The 12,073-nt window shown below is 40.8% G+C and overlaps 1 protein-coding gene across 3 annotated transcripts in view; it reads right to left on the reverse strand.

The window, feature by feature from the left end:
• mtmr14 (myotubularin related protein 14) overlaps nucleotides 1-12,073 on the reverse strand; it is a 91,086-nt gene that overhangs the window by 57,937 nt on the left and 21,076 nt on the right. For all 3 annotated transcript variants that reach the window (XM_055648096.1, XM_055648095.1, XM_055648097.1), the window contains exons 4-5: nucleotides 7,320-7,395; nucleotides 4,348-4,405 (exon numbers count right to left, since the gene is read on the reverse strand). In XM_055648096.1, coding sequence (XP_055504071.1) covers nucleotides 4,348-4,405; nucleotides 7,320-7,395 — 134 coding nt within the window. The remainder of the gene's footprint in view (nucleotides 1-4,347; nucleotides 4,406-7,319; nucleotides 7,396-12,073) is intronic.

Below are 12,073 nucleotides of genomic sequence, written 5' to 3' on the forward strand. Positions count from 1 at the left end.
CCACAACCAACCAGTTGCTCTGGTTTCCTCCCACATTCCAAAGACATGCAGGTTTGTAGGTTAATTTGTTTCTGTAAAATAGTCCCAAGTGTGTAGGATAGAACTAATGTACGAGGGAGAGCACTGGATTAGTTTAGTTTATTGCCATGTGTGCCGAGGTAGTGAAAAACTTTTGTTGCTTGCCAACCAGTCAGCTGAAAGACTATACGTGATTACAATCTAGCCATCCACAGTGTACAGATACATAGGATAGATGAGCATGGACTAGGTGTGCCTGTTTCCACTCTGTACTTCTCGCAGTTATTTAATGTATTTTACAAAATGGATAACTTCACATTTTCCATATTGTATTCCATATGACAACCTCTTGCCCATTTACTTGTCCGATCCATATCGTGTTGCAGGCTCCAAATGTCATCCGCACGAATAGCCAATCTACCCATCCTTGCATCAGCATCAAATATGACTAGTGCACAGGTTACTTTATTCAAGCATCCAAGCCATTAACTGTGTGTAAATTGTTGAAGTTCATCTCCGCAACATCGCCAAACTCAGACCCTCTCTCACACCGCCCGCTGCTGAAAGACTCATCCATGCCTTCATCTCCTCCCGACTGGACTATTGCAACTCACTTCTCCTTGGCATCAGCTCCACCTACATCAACCGACTCCAACTGGTCCAGAACGCAGCCGCCCGACTCATCACCCACACCAAATCCTGGCATCACATCACTCCAGTCCTCAAACAACTTCACTGGCTTCCCATCTCCCACCGGATCACCTACAAAATCCTGATCCTCACCTACAAAGCCCTCCACAATCTGGCCCCACCATATCTCACTGACCTCCTCTCCCCCTACCAACCCTCACGGTCCCTCAGATCCACATCAGCTGGTCTCCTCTCCATCCACAAGTCCAACCTCCGCAGTTTTGGGGACAGAGCCTTCTCCAGGGCAGCTCCCAGGCTCTGGAACTCCCTCCCCCAACTGATCCGCAATTACGTGTCCCTCACCATCTTCCAGTCCCGCCTCAGGACCCATCTCTTCACCTCTGCCTATCCTTAGCCCCACGTGCCATCCCTTTTCATCTGTGCATTTATTGCCTCATATTGTGTTTTGTATTGAATTCTGTATTTACTTTGTGTAGTAGTCATGTCTCTACTATTTATTTCATTCCCCTTACATGTTTTTCCTCTACCTGCTAAATTCTTGTAAGGTGTCCTTGAGACTCTTGAAAGGCGCCCATAAATAAAATTTATTATTATTATTATTATAATATTGATTAGTGCTCACTAATTTTGGATTGTTAGTCTGGAAATGACTAATTTGGTAAAATTGTCTTCTGATGGTTAGCCAGTACACTATCCAAATCAAATACCTGCTCATCTCCACATGCTCTTATGTTGCGCAACATATTTGCCTAAAGATCCAAATACATTATATCTTCTTGCTCTGCTTTACCCATCCTGCTAGCTACTTTCTCAAAGAACTCTACAAAATTTTCCTTTAAAAACCATAACACTTCTTTATATTGTATTCAGTTTTGGTTACCCAGATATAGGAACGGTGTCATTAAGTTCGAAATAATGCAGATAAGATTTACGAGGACGTTGCCAGGACTGGAGGACCTGAGCTATAGGGAGTGGTTGGGCAAGCTACACTTTATTCCTTGGAGCACAGGAGGCTGAAGGGTGATCTTAGAGGTGTAGAGGGGAATAGGAAGGGTGTATGCACACAGTCTTTAACCCATGGTCAAAAATCAGAGGAAATAGGTTTAATGCGAGATGGGTAAGATTAGATAGGAATTGGAGGCGCATCTTTTTCACTTAGAGGCTGGCGAGTATATAGAACGAGCTGCGTTCCTCTCTTGCAACTTTGTTTCGAAGTGTGTTGGAAGCTGACATGTAAATGGAGAAGCCTGTTTATTTTTGAAATACTTGGGGGTGGGTGGGGGGGGGGGGGGGGGGGGGGGGGGGGAGAAGGATTTGATTAAAAAACATGTACTTCAACACGACGAAATGAAATGAGGAGCGGATACTTAGAAAGAAAAGCGAAATCTCTACCGAAATGGGAAATATCTCGGAGATTGAGCGTCTGGATTGGGCGTGGCAATGAATCAAAGGAAGAAATGCAGCCGGCAGGCGTACATGCAAATGAATCCATTCCGATTGGACATCTGCGAGCATCGGCCATTCCGATTGGACATCTGCGAGTATCGGGCACGAATCGAAAGGCAGGAAGGGATCCGTACTGCAGGCGGACGGACGGATTTGTTTTATATATAGATAGATAGATAGATAGATAGATAGATAGATAGATAGATAGATAGATAGATAGATAGATAGATAGATAGATAGATAGATAGATAGATGGGCCAAATGGGTCTAACTTAGCTGGGGTACCTTAGACAGCACAGATGAGTTGGGTCAAAAGGCTTGTTCTATGCTGTATCATTCTATGACAACGGATATCAGCTATATTCCAATTATAACATTTGGCTATACAAATAACATTTGTACAGTTATTGTCTTTGTCATAGTCCTCTCGTGAATGGGAGCATTATGTTTCCCATTTTTTCCCAATCCTCCTGGACCTCTTCAGACTCCACAGATCGGTGGTAGATTGTAACACTTCACCTCTTCAGCCATTCCCCTTAAGACCAAAGGACACAAGCCATCAGGCAATTTATTGACCTTCAGCTATTGGTTTTTCTAGTGCATTTTCATTAATGATAAGATTGGTTTATGTTCATCCCACTCGATAGCGCTGATTATCATTTATTATTGGGATGTTTTTAAAATGTCTTTTACTGAGAAGACACATTCAAAATGGCGAGGGTTCAGAGGTTTACAAGAATGATTCCAGGAATGAGTGGGTTTGCATATGATGAGCATTTGACAGCACTGGGCTTCTACTCACTGGAGTTTAGAACGTTGAGGGGGGACCTCATTGAAACTTACAGAATAATGAAAGGCATAGATAGAGTGGATGTGGAAAGGATGTTTCCACTGGTGGGAGAGTCTAGGACCAGAGGTATTTTCCTCAGAATTAAAGGGCGCTCTTTTAGAAAGGAGGTGAGGAGGAACTTTGTTAGTCAGAGGGCAGTTAATCTGTGGAACTCTACAGCCAACTGTGGCAATGAGGCCGTCAGCGGATATTTATAAAACACTGCTGTCATTTCTACATGCTGAAACCAAAATGTATAAAAATTGTCTTTATTAAAATCTGACTGTGCACTTTAAGCACATGTGATTTTTTTTCTATTACAAATCTCAAATTGTGGAGTACAGGGACAAATAAATAAATGATGGATCTTTGTCCCAAATTAAAATGGAAGGCACTGTAGATCACCCATGGTCGAATGGCGGAGTAGCCTCGATGGGCTGAATGGCCTAATTTTACTCCTATAACGTGAAAATAACCGCTGATAATCTTTGCCATTTCTCCATTTCCCACCATCGCCTTCTATATTAGCTATTCTCTTCTCTTTTAAATAACCTAAGATCCTTGCCTGCTTTTGTATTATTTGCTAGTTTATCTTCATACTCTATCTTTATACTCCAAGATTTGTTTTTAAGCCATCCTTTGCAGAGTTCAGAATATTTCCCAATCCTACGCTTGAGCATAATAGATGGCTTCACAGTTGGTGTACACTGGGGACCCACTCGATATAATGTTTGACAGCAACAGATATTAGAACGAAGGAAGTCAGTCCCCACAGAGACTGCCAGATCTTTGCAGGAAGCTTTCTATTAGGTCAGCAGTGAACTCTGCCATTTTTATTACTGCCCACAATATTCGTATCAAATTATCTGTTCAGTATAAAATACTTTGCTGATTCTCATTAAAATAAAAATAAAAAAGACAGCATCTCTAAAAACATAATTCTACCCATTTACAAATTTATTTGAAATTTGCTCTAGTTTAAAGAGCAAATTAACTTGCTTATTGTTATCACTGAGGTTGCACGGTAGCACAGGGATAGAGTTGCTGTCTAACAGCGCCAGAGACCTAGGTTCAATCATGACTACGGGTGTTGTCTGTAGGAGTTTGTACGTTCTGCCTGTGACCACATGGGTTTTTCACTGGGTGCTCTCGTTTCTTCCCGCACTCCAAAGACGTACAGGTTTGTAGGTTAATTGGCTTCGGTAAAGACTTTAAATTGTCCCTGGTGTGTGTAGGATAGTGCTACTGTACGAGGTTCACTGGTCGGCGTGGACTCGGTGGGCCGAGGGTTTGTTTCCGCGCTGCATCTCTAAACTAAACTAAACTCTGGCAGTGCATTACTACACAGCAAACAAAGACATGCCCAAAAGGTAATTTCACTCGACTTGAAGAATTTCACCCACCGTACTGCATAGTCATCAGGCAGTTCATCTGATTCTGCTCCTGTATCTTCAGACCCTCCTAAGCAATGAGGAAAAACAAAATGAAGTATAAATTTACCATTTTTCTAAACAAGCAGTAACAGTATGAAATTATCATAATTCCCTTTTTTCTCTCCTCAACTTCCTCAAAATTCACAATTTTTACAATCAATGCCTAGGCAAATACAGAACTGAAACAGGCCTTTCACACGACTATCAAAATATTAAGACATGAAGAAACATACGCCATTCAGCCACACAGGCCTGCTTTGCTACAATAAAGACAAAGCTTATATTGATCATAGTGACATCATAGTGAATGTAATTTCATATCTCATGATTCATTTAGCATTCAATCTCTATGCCAGCGTTTAAATTACACTCAAATCTCCTTCCATCTTTCCTCCTCAAAAGATAACAACCGAACCCTCTATTCTGTTCTCCCACGTTCGTTTTTTCCAGTCTTCTCTTAAACACATCTGCATTATCTTCTTTGATCACTTCATATTGTAGCTGATCATATTAACTGTCAGAGCACTGGATTTCAGAGTAACTATCAAACTCATGGTCTGAAGAAGGGTCTCGACCCGAAACATCACCCATTCCTTCTCGCCAGAGATGCTGCCTGTCCCGCTGGGTTACTCCAGCATTTTGTGTCTACCTTCGACGACAGATGGCACAATGGGCTAAGTGTTCGGCTGGCGACCGGAAGGTAGCCGGTTCGAATCCCGCTTGGAGTGCATACTGTCGTTGTGTCCTTGGGGCAAGACACTTCACCCACTTTTGCCTGTGTGTAAATGTAATGTAATTATGTGAAGCACTTTGGGGTCAATGCAAGTTGACTAAAAATGTGCTATATAAATAAGATTATTATTATTATTATTATTATTATTATTAAAAACAAGCATCTGCAGTTCTTTCCTACATATCAAACTCATGGATTCTACATAGGCTCTAACCCACATGGAAGCACTGTAAATCTAAATATATATATTACTAAAATACTCGGCTTGTTCGTTTCGATGTGTGTGTGTGTGATCCTGAAATGATGCCAAAACGGCACAAGATAGCGCTATAATATTTGCACCACCTTACTCACAATTGTCTTGTGGTGTGTTTTCATCGTTTCATTCAGATTAATGTTATATTTTACGTTATTCATATTTTCCAAAATCCAGTTCGAGAAAGAATGACTTGAACACTGCAGTGGTAGTTACAGCTACAACGTCATAATGGGATCTCATTTGCAACAATGAGACCTGGCAGAGGGAGGCTGAACAGGAGGGGGAGGGAGTGCTGGGGGAGGCAGGGGAAGTGGAATTGGAATTTTCTTGGTCCTGGCAGCAAGTGCTTACATTTTTTTTAAGTTTAAAAAGAGGGAGGATGAAGAGGAGGGGAGGGAGTGCTGGGGGATGGGGAAATGAGCCGCCCCAGCGCAGTTGGGGACCATGGGTAAGTGGTGGAATATTGTGTTGTGGTAACGGATTGCGTTGGGGGAACGGGTGAGTAGTGGAATATTGCGTTGGGAGAACGGGTTGCGTTGGGGAACCAGATCTCCCGTGTGACAGGGACCCGCCCGCTTGGTCTTGTATCCTACTAAAACCTATCATTCTATTAATTTATTCCTCAGACTTATTTTCAAGAGCAAATAACCCAATTCAGTTTTTTCTGTACAGCTATGCTTCTTTACAAGTATCAACCTTGCAGATCTTCACTGCACCCTCTTTGGTGCCTCTATATCTCATAAGTTGGTAATTAGAACTGTACACAAGAATCCCCACCCACCGAGTCTATCTAACCAAGATTTGACTTGAATGTTAACATGGGTGCACTTCTTTTCAGTTCTATCCATTTGAAAGTCAACCCCTTAGAGTTTGGAGCAAAAGGACACAAACTGCTAGAGTAAAGTTTGTTTTACATTTTCTCTATGACTTTAATCAACCTGTAGCACAACCTATGATTATAAGTGCATTTGTTTTCTGAATGGCACATCATCTAAACTTGCACCTTTTAAGAAAGATGTGATCTTTTACATACTAAAACAGACTAGGTCCTCAAAAAACTCAATTTTAGAAGTAAACATACATGGTCCACTGCCAGTACATTTGAACATGCAGATCAACTATTGTTTTGTATATTTTAATTAGATCACAATGAATGGCAAGACAAGTTTGAGGGGCCTGATGAACTATTCCTGTTATTGTATTTTTATGTTCTTGTTGATCTTTCCCTGACTACACCCAGAGGTTTGAGTCTCAAAATAAGAGATCACTACATGGGTTAGACAGTAGCAAATCTTTATAATATTGTGAGGCACAGTTGCACATTATATTCCGAGGCAAATTGATCTTTTAGGCATTAAGGGACGTAGGGAGTTTGTGCAGAAAGATGGGACTGTAGTAAAAGATCAGACATAATTTTTCTCAAGGCAGAGCAAATATGAGAACTGCATTATAGACACAAAGTGCTGGAGTAACTCAGCGGGTCAGGCAGCATCTCTGAAGAAAAAGGAACAGGTGGCGTTTCAGGTCAGAACCCTTCTTCAGACTGAAGACTTACCTGTTCCTTTTCTCCAAAAATGCTCCTTGAACTGCTGAGTTACTCCAGCATTTTGTGTCCATCTTCAGTATAAACCAGCATCTGCAGTTTCTTCCTACACATGGGAGCTGCATTGCCTGCTTATGCTTCCATCTTCTAACCATTCACAACTACCTTCACGACAACATGGAATCAGACCAACTCCAGCCAAAACCGGAGTGCCACGAAACAGTCAGACCTTTTAATTTCCCAGCGAAAACTTTATTTTGGAAAAGAGAATATTGAACATATATTTAAAGAATAATAGTTTAACAATGTCTGGACATGTTTCAAAACATCTCCTTTTGTGCCATATGTTTATGTGATTCTATGGGTGATTCATATATGCACATTTAATGAAGTAAATCATTACGCACCTGAGAATAAGTAGTTATATCCACTGCGTCCATATAGTTCTCCCCATCCCGCCAGTGTTGCTGACCTGCATATGTGCTGGAGGAAAGAAAATTAAATGAATAGTCTACACACTTCAGCAGAATACAGCAATATCACAATAAATGAAAGATGATAAAGTTGAGATAAAGATGAAAATTAGGCTTTTGGAACTTCTTTATTGCTCCACTAGTGGGAGAATTTAGGACTAGGGGCCATAGCCTCAGATTAAGACGTATCTTTAGATAGGAGACGAGGCTGAAACTCGTGATGAAAACAATAGCAAACCAGAATTCACACATATTCTCACTTTACAATTTTCTATTCCTTCAAGCATCTTTCTCAGGGGCTTATTTAGCAGAGAACCTGGTTCGCTTGTTCTCTTTTGAGGAGGAAAGATGGAAGGAGATTTGAATGGACCTTAAATGCTAATAGAGATTAAAATCTGACAAAATATTAGAGTTTAGAACATTTATAACTTTTTATGGACTTCCTTCCCAACTTCTAATTTAAAAAAACATCACATGCTGCCTAGTAATTGAACTGCTATCTAATAAAATAAAACAATTTTGCCAATCTTCTCAATGTTATTGAGATTTCAATTAAGGTGGCCTCAGGCCACTTTTCCAAATTGGAAAGTTTCATTTAATTTGTTTATCCTAAGTTTATGGATACCAAGAATCATTGTGAATAGCTACCCTGCTTCCTGTCCTATGGTGTAACGTCTTTCCTTGGAATATGTGAACAAACCTCTCTAGATCACTTATACTATATTGGTTGTGTAATTGTCCCAAGTGGTGTTCTATTCTCTCCAGCTGCTTTCGGATTGATTTGCATCTGGAGTATTCTGCATGGTATCTGTCTTCAAATTAAAAGGAAAATGTAAACATGTTGGAAGCAGTTCAGATAAGGCTTACTTGATTAATACCTGAAATAAACAGGTTGTCATGAGGAAAGGTGGCAGAAGCTAGGCTTGCACCTGCTAGAGCTTAGAAGAACAGAATGCAACTTAATTGAAATAAATGATCTTGAAGAGTACTGAGAGGGTGGATACAGAGATGTTTCCTCTCTAACTAAGAGTCACTGTTTAATAGCAAAGGGGTTTTATTTAATCCATTTAAGAGAGATGAAATGAACATTTAGTGTTCAGAGGGCTGAGAGTATTTGGACACTTTTTCAATAGATCCTGATGCAGGATCTGGTCCCGAACTGTCAGTATGGAATACTAGAAACTGCTGTCAGCGATACTCTGTTCTTCCATGGGATGGTCCAATTTGTAACCTAATCCAACAAAATCTTGATTTCAATGAACTGATGAAATTTCAAGTATTTATGAACTGTACTTAGGGAGTGTTGGTTTATCAGCGATGCAGTCTATGGAATAAGACATTAAACTCAGAATCTTTCCACTTGGGTACATGTGAAAAATTTCAAAGCATTATTTTTAAGAAGGGATATTATCGGTGGTTTAGATTAAGATTTATCGTTCGATCAACATTCTAAAAGTGCATACCAAAGCAGCCCACCGTGGAACCAGGAACCACCTGGAGGCATCCGAGGCTTGTTTCCTGCTCAACCCTGAAGATTGGGAACCGGGGAGAAGGGTGGAGGTAGTTGGTGCCGGATGCTGGACTAAGGGCCGCTTTCAAAATGGTGGCTGACGGAAGAGAGGATTGGTGGCACCAGGACAACGGGCCTTTAAGGCCAAGATATGACAGCACTCACGAACTTTGAGGCGGCAGAAACGTGGTGACTCTGCGCATACTGTGTCGGTGAAGTCTACTAATACGCTACAACCTTTGTACTTTTGTACTTATCTATGATTGTGCTTAGACATAAAACATGTAACATATTATATATATATATATTACTGGAATGTATGTTAATATAAAGAATTACGAGAATATGCAAAACAAAGGCACAGAGACAATGTGACAATAAAGTATCATCATCATCAAAATAAGTAATGTGGTCATGATCATATTGCCATTCATGGGAGATGTGCAACAACAAATTCCATTGATTCCTCATCCACATTATAAATTTAAAAAATACCACACAGGTTGTTCAGTGTTTCTGGACATCTTGAAATATGCTTCATACATACAAATTTTTATTCCTTTCTTATACATGCTTTTAAATACATTTTCACTTTGTTTTTTAAAGTTTACAATGTAACATTTACTTTATTCAGTTTTGGCTTCTAAACATTCATTCTGTGTGGACAGATTTTCAATCCCTCAAATATTTCAATATTCCATGCAGTTAAAATAATATATTTTCTATGTTTCAGATTTTATCATGTCCTCACATTTCTCATATTTTGAGATGTTCAAATTGCGGTTTGTACTTCAGTTTGCCTTCAATGAGAATTCTTCAATGTGACTGGCCGGCTTATTTTTGATAGCACCTGTGTTTCTGAATGCCAGAGATTTGGCAACAACCAACATCAAGGAAGGAGAAATCTCCATCACGGGGATTACTGGTGTACTTTAGGGTCAACCTGCTCCTTACTTTCTATGCAACCAACTGCAAAATTGTGGCTACTATCTCCTTGGTATCTTTGATATGTAGAAAAATTAACATTTCAGAACAAGGGTCCATTTACTAGAACTGGAAAAGTGAGAAAACATGTTTTTAGTTTCAGAAAGTGATGGGGAGATTGGGTGCAGTATCAATGATAAGGTGCAGGCCATCTTTGGAGAGGGTAAATTGGGAAGAGGGGCCAAATGAATTGGTTCAAGAATTCTAAGCCCCAGACTATGATGTGGCCTCCTGGCCAAAAAAAATGGGCAGAGATGTAAAGGTCACGGATAAAGCATTCAACATTAAGCCCATTCATCACGGACTGTTAATGCAACATTGGACAATTTTCCACTGTCCTTATTTACTCCAACACTCCCTTCTGGATGTGCATTGTCTGCTGACTGGTGAGCAAACATGACATCCTCATCGATCTGCAGATGCTGGAATCTTGAGCAAAACACAAAGTGCTGGAGTAACTCAGCGGATCAGGCAGCATTTGTTCAGACCCATTCTGAAGAAGGGTCCCGACCAGAAACGTTGCCTATCCATGTCCTCCAGAGATACTAACAGTGCCAAGTTACTCCAACACTTATTCTCATACTTGCAGACAAAATAAATTCTATTGTGGTTTGATAAACTGACCTCTGCTTTACACAAGCCAGATAACAAAGTTCAGATACCTCCCACTGGACCATGACCCCACGACTGAAAATTAGTCTATTGTTTTCCACACAATCACTGACCTTGGGTGATTGCCTCTTAATAGCCTGCAGCATCATAAGGCTTCTCCACAGCCCATTTCTACATCCACCTCGAGATCCACAAGCAAGAGAGCCATAATTAACCTAACGTTTCCGTCCGCTCTTGCCCAATAGAACGTACTTCTTCCTAGCTTCAATCTATTCTTTCTCCCCCTGCAGTCTGATCCTTCTTATATGACACCTCAAATCCCCTCACCCATTATGACATGTTTTAATTACCTGGTCTCAGCAGGCTCTTCTTCCCCAGCGATATCAATTGTTCTACATGGCCATTGCCCATCAGGATGAGCCCTTTAATTCTTCCTTGACCAGTTGCTCTTGTCGTCATCTCCCACTCTATCAGCCACCACATTCAATGGATTATTCTTGATAACTTTCATCATCTTCACCAAGATTACCCCACCATATTTATCTTTCTATTCCTTCCCATCTCAACATTCTAAATTGACCGTTCCCTTATCCATTCTTCCATCTCCTTTTTCCGCAGAACTTTCCCATGTAATTCTTGGAGGGAACACTTGCTCTTTTCTCTCTTCTTTCCTCATCATCCAGGTACCTAAACGATCTGGCTAGATGAAGATGCCATTCACTTGCAGTTCTTCCAACTTGAAGTATTGTATTTGGTGCTCAAAATGTAACCCCCTTTGCCTTGGTGAAACCAAACACAGATTAGCTAACTACTTTGCTAAACACAACCATTCAATCTATAAGGACTAACCCCGAGCTTCCATTCACCAACTCTAATCTCTGTATCACCAATGTCTTAGACTGCTCCAGAGATGCCCAATGCAAGCTTGAGGAACTGAATCTTATCTTCTTCTGGGGTTGTTGTACCCCTCAGGACTTAAGAATGAATGTAACAATTTCAGGTAACCACTATTTTCCACCACCCCATCTGACTCACTTCTACAGATGTTGCAATATCTTTGTTTTAATAGGTTTTTAATCTCTAGTTTCCAACTGTCAGATTTAAAATAATTGTTACCACGCTGATCATTGATCACCCATTCACACTACTTCTGTATTATCGCACTTTTGCATCTACTCTGCACACATGGGACAATTTACAGAGACCAATTAATCTACGAACCTTCATGCCTTTGGCATGTGTGAGGAAGCCAGAACGCCCAGAGGAACCCCATGCAACCACAGGGAGAACGTGTAAACTCCACACAGGAACACCGGAGGTCAGGATCAAAACAGGTTTTCCAGTACGGTGAGTCAGTGGCTCCATTGATTGCACCACTGTGCCGCCAGTTGAACCAAACTTTGATCTGCACTCTTTTGTATACATTCCCTCTGAACTCTCAACTGCTCTCCCTCTCTGCAACTTAAAGCAAGCTAGTCTCCTCAGTTTAATAGTTCTGATGAAGAGCCCTTGACCTGAAGTGTTAGCTCTGTTTGTCCTTCCAGTGATGCAGTTTGATCCGATGAGATCTTCCAGCATTTCT

This window comes from Leucoraja erinacea, chromosome 16, assembly GCF_028641065.1.
Source record: "Leucoraja erinacea ecotype New England chromosome 16, Leri_hhj_1, whole genome shotgun sequence".
Taxonomy (NCBI): domain Eukaryota; kingdom Metazoa; phylum Chordata; class Chondrichthyes; order Rajiformes; family Rajidae; genus Leucoraja; species Leucoraja erinaceus.